Source organism: Sprattus sprattus, assembly GCF_963457725.1.
Source record: "Sprattus sprattus genome assembly, chromosome: 5".
Lineage (NCBI taxonomy): Eukaryota > Metazoa > Chordata > Actinopteri > Clupeiformes > Clupeidae > Sprattus > Sprattus sprattus.
In genome coordinates, this window is record NC_137924.1 from 19,449,326 (window position 1) to 19,470,098 (window position 20,773).

Sequence of the window (20,773 nt, forward strand, 5' to 3'; positions counted from 1 at the left end):
TGTAAACCCCAGCAACCCTCTGTTTATGCAGTTCATTGGTTTTAATATATAATACAAAAAATGCAACGCAAGGTGGCAGTGTTGCATTGTTTGGCTACTTGCTTGTTTCATACTCTTTGGTCCCTCTACTTTCCATTGTAATGCATTGACACTGACTGAATTTGTTAAACTAACCTCATTGAAAAAAAAAAAAAAAAACGTAATGCATTACGTCACATTTTAAGATGTCAGATGCATTTCCGTAGGTGATAATCAGTCTTTCTGATTGAATAGGCCTGAGTGTACTTTTTGAATATAAATCAAGTTACAGGCTTAAATGTATTGACTCGCTTGAATATATGGCATTGACCAGAGTTAAACAGTGCTTTGGAAAGTGGACTTCTACAATTTGGACATTTGCTTTGAGGCGGGGAATATCTGTGATGTAACAGGAAGCCACTGTAGTGGATCTCTTACAACCTGAGAGCAGTCACCGCTTCGCACTGTGCATACATCTCTCTCCGGACGAGGGACACTGCAAGGGGGATTTTGCGGTTACCAACGCCTTCGACATTTTAAGGAAAGTGGCCAATTATATGTCATAAGTGGAAACAAGGCTGAACTGTACATGAACGGATACCCAACTTCATATCTGGTTTGGATATAACTTGCAGGTAAGATCCAACATGAATGTAATTGATGTTGCTTCGCTGAGATGTTTTGGCATCGAAAGTATCCTAGGAGGCTACATTTCGTGGGGACTCCCTATCAGTACAAGTGTCTGTAGTACGGTATTCCAGCCATACTATTGTTTTAATTGTAAAAAATATTGTAAAGAAGAAAGTATTAAGGTTATTCTTTACTTAACTTGTATTCATTTAGTAAAGAATGTTTACAAATCTAAATGCATTATCAGTTATTCATACGTGATGTCTTTTCAAACGTTTCAATTCATGAATGCATTTATTATGTAGGTTGAGGGGGAACACCTTTGAACCAAAAAAGTAACCAGCTCAGGTCACATACTGCAGTAAAGCGGGGATATTTAATTTGTAATCAGAGGGGGACTATGAGGTCCTGAGAAAATACTCTTTAGAAATTGCATATACTCGGTCAGTTAGTGAACATTTTGACAGTCAGATGAGGCAATTTGGCATTAACGTCTAATCTTAGTCGCGTTTGGCTGGATATGCTTTGTCGTCACAATGTATGTTTTTGTGCTCGTGCGCCTAAAGTGACTTTGAAGAGAAGCTGTTTATCTTCATTAATTGACGTCTGTTTTCATATCCGAAAGGTGTGCAAAATAACATGCGTTTATTTTTCAATCCATTCATATATAAAAAGAAGCATTTGTATATTCAACGTACGTTGTATCAGTCCATTCATGTTTGTGAACCAGTTTTTGGAGACGGAGCTGACGTTACTGAATAATAGACCTATAATGTCAACAAACATACCTGTTGGCGAACTAGAGCGGCTTCTTTGGAATGGCTCCATCAAGTCAATGTATTTGAATAGCAAACCTGATTCTTGTTTGATATAACTCTTTGGTACTCTGTAGCATATACTGCATGTAAACATTTCAGCATGAAATATGCAAGTCGTTTTTTGACGGGTGGGATTGTCAGAAGAATGATAATTGAAACTATAACTGTAACTAACTGTACAAGACATTATTGGGCCCAGTCAGTTACTGTGAATTGCAATATGCATCAGATTGTAGAGAACAGCCAATCACTACTGGCCCAGCTGTGTGTCTAGTATAACTGGAACTTTTCAGTATACATGCGTGAAGCTGCCGAGCCTATAGTCGACACTATGGCTTGGCCGTGTGATTTGAGGAGGCTTTAAATGTCAGGAAAACAAAGAGGTCCCATCGGTTGCCCCACATTGCTCACAGAGCCCTTACCATCACCATGATACACAATATATTTGAACTAAACTGATCAGAATGGACCGTTACGAAAATGCAGTGCATGGGCTGTATGCAAATGGGACCTTTAGATGGATTACATTATCCAAGTTAAGTTTGTCTGTCTATGTGTGTGTTTGTGTGAGTGTGTGGTGTGTGTGTGTTTGTGTATATGTGTGTGAACACTGGTTATGACCTGGCCTAAAGTTAGTACATCATCACAGTAACACTTTGATAGTTCTATGTTGTGTTGTAATTACACATGGTCTTACTGAATTTGATTTGTATTTAGTACAATTCTGGAACGGCTTACCAAGAAATAAATCCAACTTGCCCAGTTGTTGTTACACATTGCTTTGCTAATGCAGAGGCAGTGATGTGGCAGTTAGCTTGTTAGCTGATGTGTTTGACAACGTCACAATGGTAGAAATGCTAATAATAATATTTTCTTGAGAAACATTTTCACTTTGGATGAGCCAGTGTTTTGACCACTGCATGCATAGAAAGGAGTTCCTCTGTGTCTTCTGACTTAATGTGACTGACATAATGTGGCCTTGTGGTTTTGAGTTTCGTCCCTTTCGGTTAAATTTTGACTGCAAGTTGAATCAACCTAATAAGTTGTTGAAAATTATTTATAGAAATGTATTGTCATTTATATTATTAATTGAATGGAAATTGAAATTAAAGCATGATAGGGGGAACATGTACTTTATGTGATTAGAATCATGCAATTCAGGTGCGTGAATATGTACACTCTTATAGTGGATGTAGATGGGAACGAGAGCACATTGACACACAGACACACACACACACACACACACACACACACACACACACACACACACACACACACACACATACACACACACACACACAGATAAACTAAACTTGGAGAATAGACATTCACTAACCCGCGGGATACCAGAGAGATGAAAGCAGTGGCCGAATGACGTGTGTAGAAGAGTGAAACTCATTCCCTAGTCATAAAAGGTAAAGGTGGACACATGCACTTGTGCTCTTTTAATCATAGCTCAACGTCCTTCACAGGCTCTCTCCTGGGTCCTTAGCCGTCACCCATTCTAACAACACCATCTCATTTCCCCGCTCTCTTGGCTTTATTAGTTTTCCTGTGTGTTTGAGTGCATTCTGCGCATAATTAAACCCCTTATCCAAACAACAGGGCTATATCACTCACCAGTCACCACCGGCCTGGCTATAGGGTTACATCAACTATTTACAACTATTACATTAACAAGCCATTTGCAAGCCCCTGGATAAGTTCCTTAAGGGGTGGGAGGGTGCAGAGGACCTAATTGAAAATTTCCTGCTAGTCATTTTGGTGATGTAAACCTCTCTGACACGTTTTATGATCTTTCAAATGACTGTACATGTTGGTAGGTTCCCTAGTTTCCCAAGAGGACCGATTGTTTTGTTTGAGTCCCATTGTGTAATATCATCACATAGCTGATGACAGCACAAGAGGGTGTTGTTTTTTTTCTTTTTCAAAATGATGAAATAACCAAACCCGTGCTGTGTGGGTAGATTGGGGCACCACCAGATTTTCAAAGGGTGCTCCAGAGGAGATGTGCACTAAACAAACTGACGAGTCGGGGTGGTGGTGGTGGGGGGGATGGGCACAGGCCTATCTGATTTATATACTGGGAGGTGGCTTCTTCTCATGGCCTGGGGAGGAGGGGGTTCAGGGATAGCAAGCATTTAACAGCCCTGTGAGTCCACTTGGGTATGCATATAGAGAGGCTGAAGCTTATCCATTTCAACATGTTCTTTAAATGAGAAAGAGAAGCGGATTTGTCATGTGTGATGAGAGAAGGTAATTATTGCATTAGTAGTCACATTTGGGCTGAGTAGCTCACCAATGCACAGATCTTTAAATAAAAACATTTAAAAAACCTTCCTGAGCTCGGTGCCATCTCACTGTATGTTCACTTACGTGCGAAGGCTGACATGTTTCTCTCATTTGAATCTCATCAAGCAAAGGTCATTCGAGGTTTTGTTTGTGCAGTGTTGTGTGGCACATATTTACAAAGTACTGTCAGGCCACTGAAAGCCGATCAAGGCTGTTTAGGGTCTGTGAAGTGAGTGGCCCAGGCCAGTTCAAGTTCAGGGTCTTTCTCTCGTACTCTGGAGGGGCAATTCCTTGTCTGTCTAAAAACAGGCGTGAATTTGATCAGGCTCACAGGGTTATTTTTGTCACTGGAGAGCCTGCAGGGCTCTGGCGAGTGACACGAACATCCGCACTCTCTCGCTGTCTCTCTCTCACTTTGTCTCTCTCTCTGTCTCACTCACTCCCCCTCTATCTCCGTTCCCTGGGGCTCAAGTCATATGGAGCGTTGGCTGAACATGGGCGGATATTCGTTGGGAGATCGGTTCTTGTGAATGACCCCACCACCCCCACCCCACCCGTTCCACTCCCCACCAGCAGTACTCCCCTTCTGGGTATTTCTTTTTCCATTTTTACAATCCGACTGTTATATTAACCACTGAGAACACATTTGTGATTGTTTGTCACTCAATCCATCTCCCAAGCATGGGACTTCTAAGTTAAATTTAGCGGTACATGCTGAACTTATGAGACTCTCGGGGCTCACAGTACCTGCAAGAAACATCCGCTGTTGCCCTTCACTGGGCATGAGAAACTAATATAGCGTCCTTGCACACTCGTTTGGTGTTGTGTCTGTCTGCAAAGAGATGAAGATTTGGGGGGACATTTATAAACATTTGGCATTGCTTCTGGGAGTTGTTTAATGATTTGAAATTAAACTTGTGGCAGCACTGTTTAAGAGATTGAAAAGATTTGGCAGTTCACTGTTTGCAAGAGGCAGAGGAGGAGGAAGTAGTGTTATGATATGATTGTATATGATGTTAATGTGTGAGATCACAAACTTGCCAGAGATGACAATGGGTATAAGGAAAGTGAGAAAGTATGTGTTGAATGAATTGAAGGTTATTGTGAAGTAGCCGGTGAAGATATTAAAGTCAAACACGGACCTGACAACAGAAATGCAATCAACTGGCTCTGCGGGTGTTTGAGATATCACTGAGATAAATTTGGTATCGACAAGCTTCCTGGAGGCCACAGGTTATTTCAACTGTGCAGAAATAGATGACACTTATAACCCAAATTACAACCCCAACCTTAATATAGACTAGGGCAGTTATTAATTCTACAGGTGCTATATTGGTTGAACTCGTGCTCATTTTATTTTCGCCCTCTGTATTTGTTTTGCACATCCAGAATAACCCGGCGAGGATGTCTCATATTACTGTCATTCTTGGAGAGTGTGGAGAGTGTGTTAGCATGAACTGGTTGTGTGCGTCCGCAGTTTTCAACTTAATTCTGCATGGAGAACATTCTCTCAGAGGGGAGGGGGAGGGCTATTGCAGCTGTTAACAACACAGGGCAGAATGGAGCAAATTACATAAATACCCTACGGACTGTACCATTCTTGAAGACAGACTAAGGCTTTGCAGTGTATTTTAGACGGCTGTATTTTAATACTGTTTATAACTCTGGACATCTGTACTCCAGCCGTCCTTCTGATGTGGTGTGGGGAATAGATACTGTCTGTGTGCACAACTAACAAATAAGTTGGGACCGATTTGAAAGGGAACCATCCCTGGTTTTGAGCTAAATTGAGGTCACTATGAGAAACCATGCTGTTGCAATGGTTACCAGATGCTTTAATTACACTGGCCATGGAGAGCAATTAAAATTGTTCATGGCCAATTTGCACCCTGATCATTACGACCACGGCTGGAATCTAATGGTCTGGTTTATTATAACTTCTTGGAATGGAGTAGACATGAAAAGATTAGCCCATTATGACAGCATATTGATACTTGAATACCATGATTCATCATCAGGATACTGTGGCTATTTCTAGGCATTGTCTTGAAGCAGCATTAATAAAATAGTTTCTGAGCAGAATGCCATTGTAGTGGGGGACAAAAATAATTAATTTGGGGGTTATTGATGTCATGCGTTTGCCCTGGTTTTTTAACTACATGTGGAAAGCCTCCCTGCGTTGCCCTCATGAAATAACTTAATAGCCCTTGACAGCAGTCCCTACCACAGCACATTAAAGAGGCAATTACCGCCATATCCTCCTCCATCCTGGGAATCCACTGAAGAGCTTCTACACACGCAAACACCATATAGACTAATGGGTTTGCTTTTGTCTCCGGCTGCTCTTATGAACAATGACAGGTATTCCTGAACATGCGTAAAGGCTGGCAAAGGCTGGCACTAGCAGGCGAGGCTTGTGGACGGTCACTGGGAAAAAAGCTTGGCATCTGGATTACTCATCACTGTTGTTGGTGGGAATCGTGTTTATGAGCTTATCTTTAGAGCCGTCCCTTCGTTCGTTCACCCACACATGCTGTTGAGCTGCCCACAAGCTCACAAATGCCATTGTACTTGAACTTATAGGTAAAAAAAAAATGAAGAGTGGTCCCTCATCTCTCATCTGATGATTGCTGCATTGCCTTAAAAAAGGAGGATGGCTGGCTTGGCTGTTGCACTCTTCTTTGACTCTGACATCTGGTGGTGCCTGTGGCAAACACTGAGTCAATGTGAGCTTCGTGCCTGGCTAATTCAAAGTGTTGCCGGAGCCACAGACCCAACAGCCACAAGATTGGAATCATATGAGCCTTTGTATAACTTGTAGGCACATAATACAAAGAAGTAACATTAACTTTTGCCTGAAGCGATCTGACATCATTTAATTAAAACCATAAAAGGGCCGATTGCATCTATTTGCATCAGGGGCCTTTAGAATGGCCTGGATTGGAGAGTTCCTCAAATTCTAGCGCCCACAGCCATGGCTCTCGTCTGATGCGTGTTGTTTGGGTGGCCTGCCTGTGACACCTGAGAATGCCAGTGTGCTCTGGGTGGGACACCTGGTGCCTGTGTCTGCTAGTAAAGCACGTCATATCACATTCACGCAAGCGTGCTGTCATTCACCTGTGAGGGAAAATGATCTTACTGTGGGTATCTGCAACACAAGTTTTACTGAAGATATTCACTGCTTGTCTGTTCCTGTTTGTCAGTGTTTGTGAATTAGTTTTTTATGCTATATTTAATTGTCGTATAGTGGTATCTGTGGTAAATGATGATTCACTTTAAATGTGTATTTTTGAATATCGAGGGCCAATCTTAGGGAATGTATTCATTTTGCTTTGTTTGAATCTTTGAGTATATTTTAAACCTTTAGCCTCTACACAGCTAGGTCACATCTGCCAGTCAATTAACGTTTAAACGCTGCATTCGAATGCCCCTTTTGACCTTCACATATTAACTTCTATTGAAACATCATTTGTTTACTGAGTCATCCATCTAAAGAAATAAAGTTATTTTGAAAGGCACACAGAATAACAAAAGGCCGTCGTGATCAATGCTGAGCATTCCCACCAGAAGACAACAGACGAAAATATAAGCAATGGGCTTGTTTTTGTTCAAACAGGTACACACTTCTTATCAGGTCCGCACAGAATCGCTATTACAATTACTTTCTCCTAATGCCAGTCGCAAATTCTGTAAATATTGTATCTGCCGATTTGCCGAAGTGTCAACAGTATGGCTGATGGTGATAAGTCTATGAGCACAATCACAGGACATGAAATTGTAAAAAAAAAAAACGTTACGGAGCACACCGCAGAAAACCCAGACCAGAATAGGGGGAAAAAATCGCATATCTCTAAATGCTGCAGAGGAACTTGCAAACATCCTGTGGCTGAGAGAGAGGAGGATGTTGACAACATGCAACTTTGCCTAGAGATAATGGGCTCAGTGGAGGGAAAAGTCACAGACAGAGCCGACTCCATGTAGGCAGCACAGGGAAATATTCAGCATGAGCGTATTTGGATTTAGGAAAGCCAGTCAAGTGACATAATGAAAGTAGCATCGGCGTTCTTCAGTTATTTTCTATGAATTTGATATTATCTTTATGAATAAGTATATTTGTATATGAATCATTTGTGTTTGTCAGTAAACAAACAAAGTCAAAAATCAATACAGGACTAGAGTACTTCAAAATGTAGATGTGATCAATCTGTTATGTATGCCTTTTGACAAGTACCACTGTAATTTAAAAACTTATATTAATATAAACGTATATTAGTACAAAGAAGATCCTTGTTTAAGACTAACATTCCTCAAGTGCGTAGCACATTTGCCTTGTTAAGATTATCTGGGGTTCATTGGGTAATGCTCGAGCTGTCATAATCTGGCACTTATAGCGGTTTCCTTTGAGGTTTCATGTTAAGTCCTGCTACTGCTAATTAAAGTGGCAAACATTTTGTTAACAGAATGGGTTTAAAGCTGCCATGCTCTCAGTAATTATAACTGTGACAGTCCCTGGGGTTTGCTTACACAGATGTATTGCAGTATACTCACAGCATGGGGCAATGATGGCTCTCACATCTCATAGAGTGCAAGACAGAAGATTTTATAATAAGGATCATTTTAATGGGGAGTTTTTTGCTCATAGTTAAATTAATGTTCTACTTCACTGTTAAATGCCATATGGTGTTTAGATCTTTCTATGTGGTTCGTTACATCCTAATTGGGGTTAAGGAAGGCCATGGTTGACACAAAGAGTCTATAAATCTATTTGAATTCATCCTCTACCTTACAACGAGGTCATCATCACAAGCCCAACTTCATTGCCATACTTGTGTAAATCAGTAAAAAAAAAAAGCATATACAAAACATGTGACAGCCCAGTTCACATTTTCTCATCTGTTTCCAATTAGCGTTGCCACAATATTTTACTGTCTTGGTTCCAGTTCTTCTCAGGAGGGGCTTGTGAATTCTAATCTCAGGCAGATCTGGCAGTCAGCCATAACCCCCATGATTCCCCGACTGATGTTACCCCCCCAAAGAGGACAAGAGCGGTGGGGTAGGGGCACTGTTTCAGTCCGAAAACTGATAGACTGATTGTTTTGAATTTTAACATCTTCAAGAGATTAAAGGAATATAGAGGTTTACCATGAGTTTATGTGCTTTAGTCAATCTTATTTAGCCTGCTGCTATGACTGTAGGAATCTTACTGAGCTCTAAGAGGGGAACGATTATGTTTCTCTAAAGCATTTTATTGAGTGTGCACTGTGTAATTCAATATTGCCCTGAGTTTGCCAAATGTTCACTGCAGGAGGTTTCAAAACCCTCTGTGTCATCACTTTGTGCTCGGACATGATCTCTCCCAAATGGACCTTTCTGCCCAGTATGTTCCACAAAAACTGTACCTACATTTCATACTGGTTACATAATATCTGTCTGAGATAAAGAGGTGGTACTGTGTGTGTAGTGATATGGTGAGGTTGGAGTGGAGAGTACTCTGTCCAAGCACATTGTCATTGCGCTGGACTTGGCTTTGCGGTTATCTCCAGGGTGTTTTTGAAGCAGCGTTTTTCACATGAGAGTGCGTCAGCCGCAGAGTGCATGGAGTCTGTCTGCGCTGCTCCACGGACTGTGACGCCGAGAACCTACCTGCAGCTGTGCAGCCATTAGTGCAGTGTGAGACGAGGTGACTACAGGAGATAGAATTGGGTTTTTCCCCCACGGGAAATGCATGCGTTCCATTACTGACCAGAGAACATCAGTGGAAAGTGAGGCTGGTTCTTTTAACGTGGCACGGTTAGCAGCACTTAATGAGGGAGCAGAAATCTCTGATGGGATGGTGTTTTATTGAACCTTCTTCCATTATAGGTCAAGAGAGGATCACTGGAAATGACGGAAAAGAAGATGGATCACTCCTGGATGCTCTCTCTCCTTCTACTAAGCTCTGTCTCTGAGGTTAAATGCTCTAATTTGCTTTATATATGGGGAGGACAGATGTTTTATATATGGGGAGGACAGATGTTTTTTCATGTTGCTGTAGATGGGAAAGAAAAGAAAACGTTTTTGTAGTTCTGAATTTAGCATTTTATGAATCAAATTTTTGTAACCATGTTAATGTATGTTTCTTGTGAGTTAATGCCAGTATTGTTTCATTAAACATTTTTTTTTTAAATTTAAATTTTAAAATTCTGACAAGGTGATTCTGAAACAAAGTGACGGTTGTTCATCTGTAGTTTGTAGTAGTAATAGTCATGATGTATTTTATTAAATAGTGGCCTATATTTAAAAGAGGAAAAGCACATTATGTCCAGTTTGTCCCCTGCTTCCAGGAAGTGCTACAGATGATAAAGGTTAAAGGGTTTCAAGATGTCAGTTTAACACCAGGCAGCTGTTCTTTCTGTTTATTCTTATTTGTGAAGTGGTATATTTTGCTTACATGAAATGTTTGATAAACACAGTAAGTCATGTTTTCATAAAGTTTCTTCAGATTTGCCAAAGATGGCTAAAATTGGGCAGACATGTTATTGTTACCATATATCTTCCTGAGTGATGACTATGCTACTTTTGGATGGCAGACAGAAGAAGATTACATACATAATAATAATAATTATTATTCATTTTATTTTTAACGCACTCTTCATTCAGAAGAATCTCAGAGTGCCAACATGCCAGTGTCTCCCTGGGAATGTTTTATTGTGTGAGATTGATGATGATCAGATGTGATAGTATCATACATGCGGCTGCTCTGTCCTACAGTTTCAGTATTTTCACTTTTACATCATATCTTGACACAAAGTTGACTCACGAGGTTACTTTTATGCTGTTAAACAGCAATTGTTTTGTGGTGTGATGAACAGATTCATTTCTGTTTATTTACCAGATTTATTGTTCTTATCCCAGGTGTGTGTTATTGCAAGCCCTGAGGCCAATGGAAGCCAACAGCAGCCGACACACCATGTGTACAATGAGATCACCTTCACCAGGAACAAGATAGTGACTGCCCAGTTTGAGTGCTACCAGAGGATCATGAAAGACACTAGCGAGCGGAAAGGTAGAGCCGTTATTATTATGTAGTTTTTATCAATAAGCATAGCCACAACTTGTATTGACTTTGTTTGTCTGTTTGTTTCCCTGGGGCCGAAGACTGTAACAAAATAGACAAAAAAATTATAAATTAAAATGATGATAATATCTTTGACTGATGAGTTTTTAAGTATAATTTCCCTGTTCTGTCCATCAAATGAAATGGGCTTATCGCTTCAGTACTCGTGCAGGCAGGATTGAGTTTACTCTAAAAATCCTTTGGGAGAGTCTTGGAACCCGGAGGAAGTCTTTGGACATTCCGTAATCATCTCATTAAGATGGGAAACATTTAGCTATTTGCTTTTTCAAGCCTGTAAAAAAAAAAACAGATTGCACAAGGGCAGGTTGTTGTGAAATGTCTCTTCACTGTATGCTGGTGGGAAGACAGGGAGTAAAGGTCAAAACATGCCATATGTTATAAGTGAATACAGTGTGTAATGTTATTAATAAAACATCAGCATCGGTAAACGATTGAATGCGTGATTTGAATAAGGATTTACAATGTGCTGTATATCTACAGTAGGTGCATCTAAGATGTGCAAATAGTCAGCTAGAGCATTACACTAAAATAAGACATCAATTGTCAAACTAGCTATTATTTGAACACCAACCCTAAAATGGTAACATTAGTGTGTAGATCAGTGTCAGATTATTAAAACAGATGCAGGTTGCACTTTTCGTTAAAGATGAAGCCTTCCCACTTTACAGAGTAAAGCATGATCAAACTGCATTGCAAATTTCAGTGAAAATACCAGACATTTTGCTTTTGTGATGGCTCTTTTGTCCGTTTGAGGCCTTTCCCTTAAATACCACTCGTGAAACACATTGTTTTGGAAAGTGTGTCATAGCCGGTGGTGACGCTGGCCTTTTTTTTGCTCTCGCCCTGCTGGGCAGCCGGTCCCGTGTGCAACAAGACGTGGGATGGCTGGCTGTGCTGGGACGACACAGAGGCGGGTATTACCTCCGAGCAGCACTGCCCAGACTACTTCCAGGACTTCGACCCATCTGGTGAGACTGAAGCACAGCACACTGATTCACTGAGGCAGATTCACCCAAGTTGACCCAGTTACAATGACACCACAAGGAACAGTAAACAAAACAGCCAGCGATGACTTGTCTTTATTTTTCTTATAGTGTCTGTTATTCTAACCATTCCAGATAGTATGTTTTGTGTTTTTGTGTTCTTGTGTTTATTTTTCTCAAGTCTGTAGACAGATTTTGGCTGTACGATTAGCACATCATTTCATATTGTTAAATCGACTGTTGTAAAAATACACATGAGGAAATGATAAACATCCAATCACCATTTTGAAAAAAAAAAACGTACTGTACGCAGTGTGCACTAAAATCAGCATGCTGATTGGCTAGAGCTACACCGTCCTCTCTCATAATACCATTTTGTACCTCAAGAGGCACTAGTGAGTCACTCTGTAGCCTAATCAGCAGGGCAGAGCAACGGGCTGTCATGGGCATAAGCCCACACTATTAGGAATGGTGTTATTCATCTCTAACTGAGGCTAAAGTATCGACAGGTAAAATGTTTGTTAATTCGTAGAGAAATGAAAACCCAATGCTCGCTGGCGACAACTGGCAGCTTTGCGTTATGAAACACCCATAACATTCTGAAACACCCATTAAAAGCGATACCGTAAATATGACTTTTGCAGCGATATTTTGAAGCATTAAAATGACAGAAACACAGTGCCTAAGCATAATTTAAATTGAAATGGCTAGTTAGAAATGCACCATTAAGTTATTATTCAAACGACTTGACGATAAACTGGGCTGTGTTTGTTTGTTTGTTGTTTTGTTTACTAGTGGCAATGGTTACCTTTTAATTCAAAGCCAAACCATTTCAATGGTTCAGACATAGAACCATGTTCTAAACATGTTTTGATGTGCATCAGATGTCGTCAGGGGGTGTTGGCCTTTAGGTGAATTTACAACAACCCCCATAAGCATGGTTATCCTGTAGCTGGTAGCAACAAGTAGCTCAGAAGCTAGCCCATCGGTTAACTTTAATGGTTAGTTTCCCAGCCAGCTCAAAAGCTCAAGTGCTTAAATGAAGACCTGTTTTAATTAAATATCTGCCACCTTGGCCGGCAATTTGTGATCTGGACTTGGTTAGATGCAAACCTTTGAATTGGAATGTTTCATGACATTTCAGAAGTCCATGGGAACACAAGTACAGAGAAGAATGCATGCTAAGAAACGCTCATATTCTATTTAAACAAGCAGTTTTATTAAGCCATTTTACAAACTTAAAAAACACTGTTGCAAAGAATGTGGTGAAGATATGTTTGCATCTGTCTCGTTTGGAAACAGAAATGGTCACCAAGATCTGCACTGACCATGGAAACTGGTTTCTACATCCTGACAGCAACAGGACCTGGTCCAATTACACCAGATGCAATGAGCACACGAAGGAAGGCAGAATAGTATGTATGGCAAGCATGCAATTCATTCCTAATTTGTGCTCCTCAGTGTGTGTACATTATGAGATTATGTCAGCCATGTACAACCTGTTGGTTTTAATTGGCTTTGTCTCCCTCTTATTATGTTGCAGACGGCACTGAACCTGCTGTACTTAGCCTTAATAGGACATGGCCTTTCTCTAACAGCCTTGTTCGTTTCAATAGGAATATTTTTCCATTTCAAGTAAGTGAAACATTAACTGCATCATTACACATTAATATGTATGTTATATTACAAAGTGTATTCTTTATGAATGTTCAATTTCAGGGATTAAAGAGTGATTTCTCTCTTTCTTTTAGGAGTCTAAGTTGCCAGAGGATAACCCTGCACAAAAACCTGTTCTTCTCCTTTGTTTTAAACTCTGTCAGCTCTATCATTTGGTTAACTGCTGTGGCGAACAATCAAGAGTTAGTCCAGAGAAACCCAGTAAGTTGGAACAAAAAACCCTAGGCCACTAAATAAGATAAAGCAAACCTTACACTTCTTTGAAAGAATCTATTCTAACTCAAATTCCACAAATGTTCCATTACAGAGCAGTTGCAAAGTGTCTCAGTTTATCCACCTTTACCTATTTGGGTGTAATTACTTCTGGATGCTGTGTGAGGGGATCTATTTGCACACTCTTATTGTGGTGGCAGTGTTTGCAGAAAAGCAGCACTTGATGTGGTACTACTTGCTTGGCTGGGGTAAGTCTCACTAATTGTTCACCATTCAAACATTTTAATGCATAAACTGCTATACCTACTTACACCCGTGTTTTCTGTCATCTATCTTAGGTTTCCCTCTAATACCAGCTATTATACATGCCATCGCTCGCAGTTACTACTACAATGACAAGTAAGTGAATTAAATCTCTGGTATAGTTTTAGATGAGTTACTACTGAATATGAAGCAGATGCCTACCAGCTGGTCTGTGGCAACTGGAAATACCTCACATGCCAGAATTGAGTATACAGTATTATGTGGTTTTGATTGAATGGTGGACCAAAGATGGACCATGGTTTTACGTGTGACCCATGAAAGTGTTGGATGGAAATTTAGTTAGAGGAATGTCAGCAGTTATAATATTTTACTATCCTGGCGCAACTAGACCCGATTTCACCTTGTGAATAGGTTCTGAACTCATTCAACATCTTTGGACTTTGCCACCCTCATTGGCCACTGGTTGGTAGGCCCTGTGGTTCATCATTCGAAGAATATTTCCAGACTATAATCCCAGTGAAAACTGAGCTGGGAGCAATAGGTGGACGGATCCAGGCTAATATTTTACCGGGATCTGGACCAAAAACTGATGCCTAATTATATTATTCTTTCCCAATGAGCAATTATCCATGGAGTCTGCACGGAGTTGTTTATACTCATTTTGTATAATTTCAGCATAATCTGTCATTAGGGACTGTTCCTCTTAGAGAGTGCTTGGTGTCTTCAAATATTCAGAGCAAATCCAATGTTTCCTTGAATCTGACTCCTGTAAGCAGCTTAGTGTGATCCCATTGGCATTAAGCTAATTAACTTCGGCTGCAATAGATCACACTGTATTTTGGGACTAAAAGAAAAACTTCTGTTTTCTTCCCTACATTCACAGCTGCTGGATCAGCTCGAATACATCGCTACTATATATTATTCATGGCCCCATTTGTGCGGCCCTATTGGTAAGCCAGCATTGTTTTGTTTTACATTTTTCATTACCTAATAAAAAAAGTTTCAGTGTGTATGTTATGAATGACTCAGATTATCATGCTAAAGTTGCTCACGGAAGTATTCTGTCTCCTTACCTTCCTAATTAGTGCATCCAAGGATTTATTCCTTCCCTCTAAAAACATAGATCAACAGAAAAATGAAGTGAAAGGTTTCCCAGTGCCGGCTTTTGACCCAGTTAGCAAGTATAGCCTTGCAGGCAAGATGGCAGAGAATAGCATTAGCCACATTAGTGTCATACATCTAGTCCTGCTTAACACACAGAAAATAACACGCCCTTAACATATTGGGCACTGTGTGTGAACTTCTCCACAGCAAGCCAGGAGTAAAAGTCCTGTTCGGAATTAATTGGTTTTCTGCTGCTGTTCCAGGTGAACTTATTCTTCTTGCTGAACATCGTGCGGGTCCTCATCACCAAGCTGAAGGTCACCCACCAGGCCGAGTCCAGTCTGTACATGAAGGCGGTGCGAGCCACACTCATCCTGGTCCCTCTGCTGGGGATTCAGTACGTCCTGCTGCCCTACAAGCCAGAGGGCCGTGTGTCTTCAGAGATATACGACTACGTTATGCACATCCTGATGAATTATCAGGTAGGACTGGGCTGTCGAGGAGTAGGAGCCCTTGTTGGAATTTATGACAGAGTTGAGTTGGCACACAATTGCTTGGGTTACAACATTGCTTCAAAACTAATTAGCACTGAGTTGTAATTCAGTGCAACGCTACAAAAAGAACTGGAGCCCATTCTGTGTTTCTCCTTGGGGTGCAGTTCCTTTAACTTTGCCATGTTCCTCTACAGTAGGCTCTTTTGTTGCGCTTTTGAACCATGAAATGTTTGGCAGTCCTGCCAGCAAGACTGTTTGTTGTGTTTTGTTTCTTGAATCTTTGGGACAAAATGGAAGCTGTTCCACTCTGCACTGTCCCCAGTCGCCCAGAACACGAAGTACACAAGTTGTTCTGTTTCATATCTGGATATGTTGTTATGTCAGGAGCTAATGATGTTGAGCGCTAACGCAGTTGTTGTGGTGACCAAGGTCACAGAGACGTAAGCATTGGCTGTAATCAAATGCTGAGTTTTAAATAACTTAATTTCTATCAAAACTGATGTGTGACGGGTTATTTGTTTGTGTTGCTAGCATTTGTTTGCATCTCTAGTGTGCACCCTTGTGCCACTGAAATGTAGTTTTAAACAATGAATTTGAGGTTTTGGGGTCAGGAAACTATTTTCTTAGTCTCATCTTGTGTATTAACTTCCAGATAAGAAGAGAAATAATCTTTCATGAGTGATAAGGCCACAGGGAAGTGATCCGTAGCACAGATTGGAGATGTGAGTCCTCTGAAAGATTCGCTGCAACAGGGGCAGACATGTTGTTTGATCACAGGGAAGAGTGGGTGTCACCTCTCTAAGCCAGTTGAGGCTTCATCGGCAGCTCTGATTTGTCAGCTGACATGATGTCGCTACTCTATGTGTGAAGACATGGCGTGTTTTTTGGAATATCTGCGTACCATGGCATCCACAGTATTGAGCATGCCAACTGCCACATACTTCTTCAACATATGGTTGCCATGCTATCAGCCTTAAAGCTACTGCATAGAGACGTGGGATCAGCTTCTGTTGAATTTGGCTACCCACATTATCATTTATTAATTGTACTCGTTCTGTTTTCTGGAGTGAATGAATTAATGTGTCAGAGAAAAGGTGAATGATTGCATGCCTGTGGGGGTTTGTCTAAAGACAGATTGCCCCTCATATAAATAATGAATTGCATTTCCTCTACATGAAGGCACTAGAGAAATGTTTTCATATAACTCTATGATGATTGGAGGAAAGAGTTAGCGAAGGCACCATCTGTCATCACAGCCTGGTTGCCTAATAGGTCATTGCAAAAAGCAAAAAACAGCAAAAACACAGCAAGTTGCCTGATGCCTGATTTGTGCAAATGTTTACTGATTAAGGCCTTGATTATACTCGCTTGCAGGCGCACACATAGACAGTTGTGGACACCATGGTGCATATAGGTGTTGTACTTTTCTAGTCTGCTTTGAGTACGCAGTTGGTGCTCTTGTAGCAAAGTGGCTGCACAGTCACAAAGAATTGGAGGGTACTTAGATGTCCAGTTCTTGGAGAACTCACTGATGCCTGTTTTATTTTCCAGGGGCTGCTGGTGGCCACCATCTTCTGCTTTTTCAATGGAGAGGTAAGATCTTTTTAAAAAGCCTCACTGACAGTTATCCCTGACTTTTTTTTTCACTAATAGTGACACTGAGAATAGAATAGGACTTCCTCCCCCTCTCCTCTCAACCCGTGTGATTAACCTGCAGGTCAAACTCAGAGTTCCATTCACAAAACATGGCATGGGAGTCTGTGGTCTCCTGGGCTCCTCTCAGACTCACAATCATTAAGACGCTGGCAAACATCCTCTCTCTTTCTGGTTTTTCATCCCTCTTTCTCATTCTCTCTCTCTCTGTCTTAGTCTCTCCCTTTCTTTCTGCCAGTGTCTCTCTCTCTCTCTGTCTCTGTTTTTCTCTCTCTGACTGTCCCCCGTGCTGTTTATCTCTCCCTCTCTCTCTCACGCACACAGAAACTCAGAGGCCCGCAAACACAGCTGTCATGTTTTGTCAGGCTCAAGACTAAACAAGGTTTTCCTCTTTGTGTCCAGTTAAACTACAAACCCTGTCAGCAGTAACAGGACCATGCTTTTTTTTTTGCCATGGGCGTTTACAGGTCACAGGTTAATACTGTAATTACATAATGTGAAGATAGCTGTCAGGGAGTGGCTGTATGGTAATTCTTATGAGCTTTAAATGTGTGAGCAGCTCATTAAAGCAAATTGCGAGAGTGTCAAACTCTCTTTATCTCCCTGTGGGCATTGCTACCTGTGTCTTTTATCTTTTCTAATTGTTAATATTGTCTGGTCTGAGAGATGTCGTCCCCTCAGGAAAAAGATTTAAAAAACGGACCCCTGTGAAATGTGCTCTTCTGCAGGTCCAGGCCGTTCTGAGGAGACACTGGAATCAGTACCGCATGCAGTTTGGCAGCACACTGACCCACTCGGATGCCCTGCGGTCTGCCTCCTACACAGCCTCGTCTATCACAGAAGTGCAGGGCTGCTACAGCCTGGAATGCCATTCGGAACACTTAAACGGCAAAAGCTGTCACGACATGGATTCGACCATTATGAGAACGGAAAACCCCTTCGCCTGAGTGCTGCCACACCACTTGGTCTTATCTGGTTGGACCTCCATGGCATCATTTGCAGCACATGCACTGTGGGTGGGTGGGTCTCCTGAGGGGGGGGTAAATGATCACACTGTGTAAGATGTTACTTCATTTTCTCTGTGAAATGATATGGGCACTTGCTTTCCATTGGGGCTCCTTATGTTACCGTCACAATTGGCCTTGTCACAGAGGTGTAAAATATTTGAAAGTTGCTTTTTTGGCTGAGAACACTTAGGCCTAAATATTCTGGTTATTCCAAGTGGTCCTTACATATACTTCTGTCTTTATTTGTTGTCTTCATAACACGGAGAGCACGAAATGTTGTATGTTTGCTGAAATTATCGTAGCACTGTATAGGTTGTCATATGAATATGATATGAGTACCAAAACTTGCTCTTGTAACATGCCTTGTACAAAAACACACACTTGATTCTTATCTATTTCACTCACCAAAAAAACAAAAAACATGGTGACATGACATGGTGATTCGGCGAATGTTGAGATGACAGAGGACAGTACTTACAGTTCTCCGTAAAATAGTCGTGACTGATCACTTACTCTACACTAAGCATGGTGTTTTGACATTGTACAGTATAGATCTATATTATTTTGTGACAGTATTAGGAGTTCTGACCGGAGAAAGATTTGAGGTGTTCTCATCCGAACTCTACATTTATCTTTTGTTCACAATCATCTTGTGAATTATTAGAAGAAAGGATTTACAAAGACACATTCAAAGAATTAAATGGAATACTGCCTATGACAAGAAATACTTTTTACAGGTTATAGTATTTATACACTTTATACCATTTTATACCATTTTACAAAAATATGCATATAATGTTTTTTTGTTGAATTGCGGTGCCATATTATTACATCATGCATCAGATTTAGCTTAGCATAGTGAACCTCTTAATCACTCACATTCAAATTACTGGGTGAACATTTCTTTCTACACCTAAAAAGGTACAAAGTCACACCAATTGACAGTGATCTAAATTAACAGCTTTCTATCTTACTTTCTCACTTTGCCTTGATTCAAGTTCCAGTATGGTCAGTGAATGGAGACTTGATCTGGCACTTGAAATTAAACTCATATTGTCCTCTTGAAATGAGTGCAGTCACTTTGCCTTACACCATGATAGAAGTAATATGTCTTGCCATTCTTACACATCAGTTAATTTTGCAAGCGCATCTTATCTTATACTATATTGTTATTTGTTATTTATGTCCCATATCTGTATAGCATGTATTTCTTTTGACATTTTTCCCACTGCTTGGAAGATTTTTTTTTGTACAGTTGATGAAAGGACAACCTTTCAAAATTGACAAAACTGATGTAAATACTGTGTTTTTTAATTTTTAAATCTTCTGGGAATATTGTGGAATTTGTGTGAATACAGTACATTCTTGTGCACTGATATCTGTAGTTGTCCTATGTTTGAAATAGTGCTTCAGACAATTTTACCATATACTATACTTGTCTTTCCCAGTCCTCAAACTTCAGGTAATGTTAAAAGCCTCTACAAAATATTGATATAACTAACAAACAGTGATTACATGAAAATGCTTTGGTGTATTGTTTGTTAAAAAAGCTAAATCATGAGCCAAAAACCACAGCGCGTACTGTCCGCCTGGTGAGACTGTTGTGTTACTTCTGTGAGGCTTACACATATTTTAGACATATTCAATTCAACCCATGCTTGCATTGGTAATGTCTATGTAAGTATGTGTGTTTGAATTGGTTACTGCAGGACAGTTTTAAGGAGTATCCTCACTTGATACTTGGCCTATTTCAAAGCATTCTTTCCTGCACAGTTTTAATGCATTGAAACCTAGTCACTATGTGTCTCCATGCTGTTCGAAGGGGGTCTGTTTAGTTCTGATGTAACAATATGTATGTTATTGAATGTGAGCAATGTTGGGATCATGTATGTATATTACCGTGCAATCACAGAGTAAGAGCAGCACTGTGTACTTTCATGGCTCTTAATAAATATATTTTCTCATTTACAAGACATAGGGACTGAAAAAAGCAATCAAAGTAAATCATCTACTGTGGGTGTATGTATACACGATTCATTTTTGACCTATACCATGGAAGAAGGAGAAAACCTCAGCTACACCATTTGTGTATTCAAACCAATCACATCCAGTCATTTTCTGACTCAGTGACTACAAATAGTATAGTGGTGCATCGCCAGGCATGGGGAATCACTGCGACACCTCATCAGAATGCGTTTTTGGGGGTGTTTTTTTTTTTTTTTTTTTTGGTTGTTTGTCGTGATCCTCTGGCATTGCTGCAACCTACCTGCAAGATGGCAACCTCACATCAGTGCCTGAGAATAATATTTAACCCGTATTTTCAAAATGCTTTAAATGCACCTAGGTTGAGAGCTGTTTCATACAATAGATAGTGTACTTCTATATTGTCTGTGTATGTTAAGAGTGGTCTAGTGTTTCTTCTCCCATGCTGTTTGCCAGCTTTCTATTCCAGGGAAATATCATGTTCTAATGATAATGTGTTAATGGAACATAGCCAGCCATA

General features: G+C 40.5%; 1 protein-coding gene across 2 annotated transcripts; it reads left to right on the forward strand.

Annotated features, from left to right (window-relative positions):
• The first annotated feature begins 499 nt into the window (after nt 1-499).
• On the forward strand, nt 500-18,259 carry calcrla (calcitonin receptor-like a). 2 transcript variants are annotated; one of them, XM_080838386.1, is made up of 14 exons: nt 500-653; nt 4,231-4,348; nt 9,621-9,707; nt 10,653-10,803; nt 11,730-11,843; nt 13,161-13,273; nt 13,402-13,493; nt 13,610-13,736; nt 13,843-13,996; nt 14,087-14,147; nt 14,896-14,962; nt 15,380-15,598; nt 17,162-17,203; nt 17,992-18,259. In XM_080838386.1, exons 2-14 carry the CDS (start codon nt 4,289-4,291, stop codon nt 18,208-18,210), a joined length of 1,506 nt encoding a protein of 501 aa, XP_080694512.1. In that variant the 5' UTR covers nt 500-653; nt 4,231-4,288; the 3' UTR covers nt 18,211-18,259. The 2 variants fall into 2 exon arrangements, with proteins under 2 accessions (XP_080694512.1, XP_080694513.1); XM_080838387.1 differs by lacking the exon at nt 4,231-4,348.
• The last annotated feature ends 2,514 nt before the right edge of the window (nt 18,260-20,773 follow it).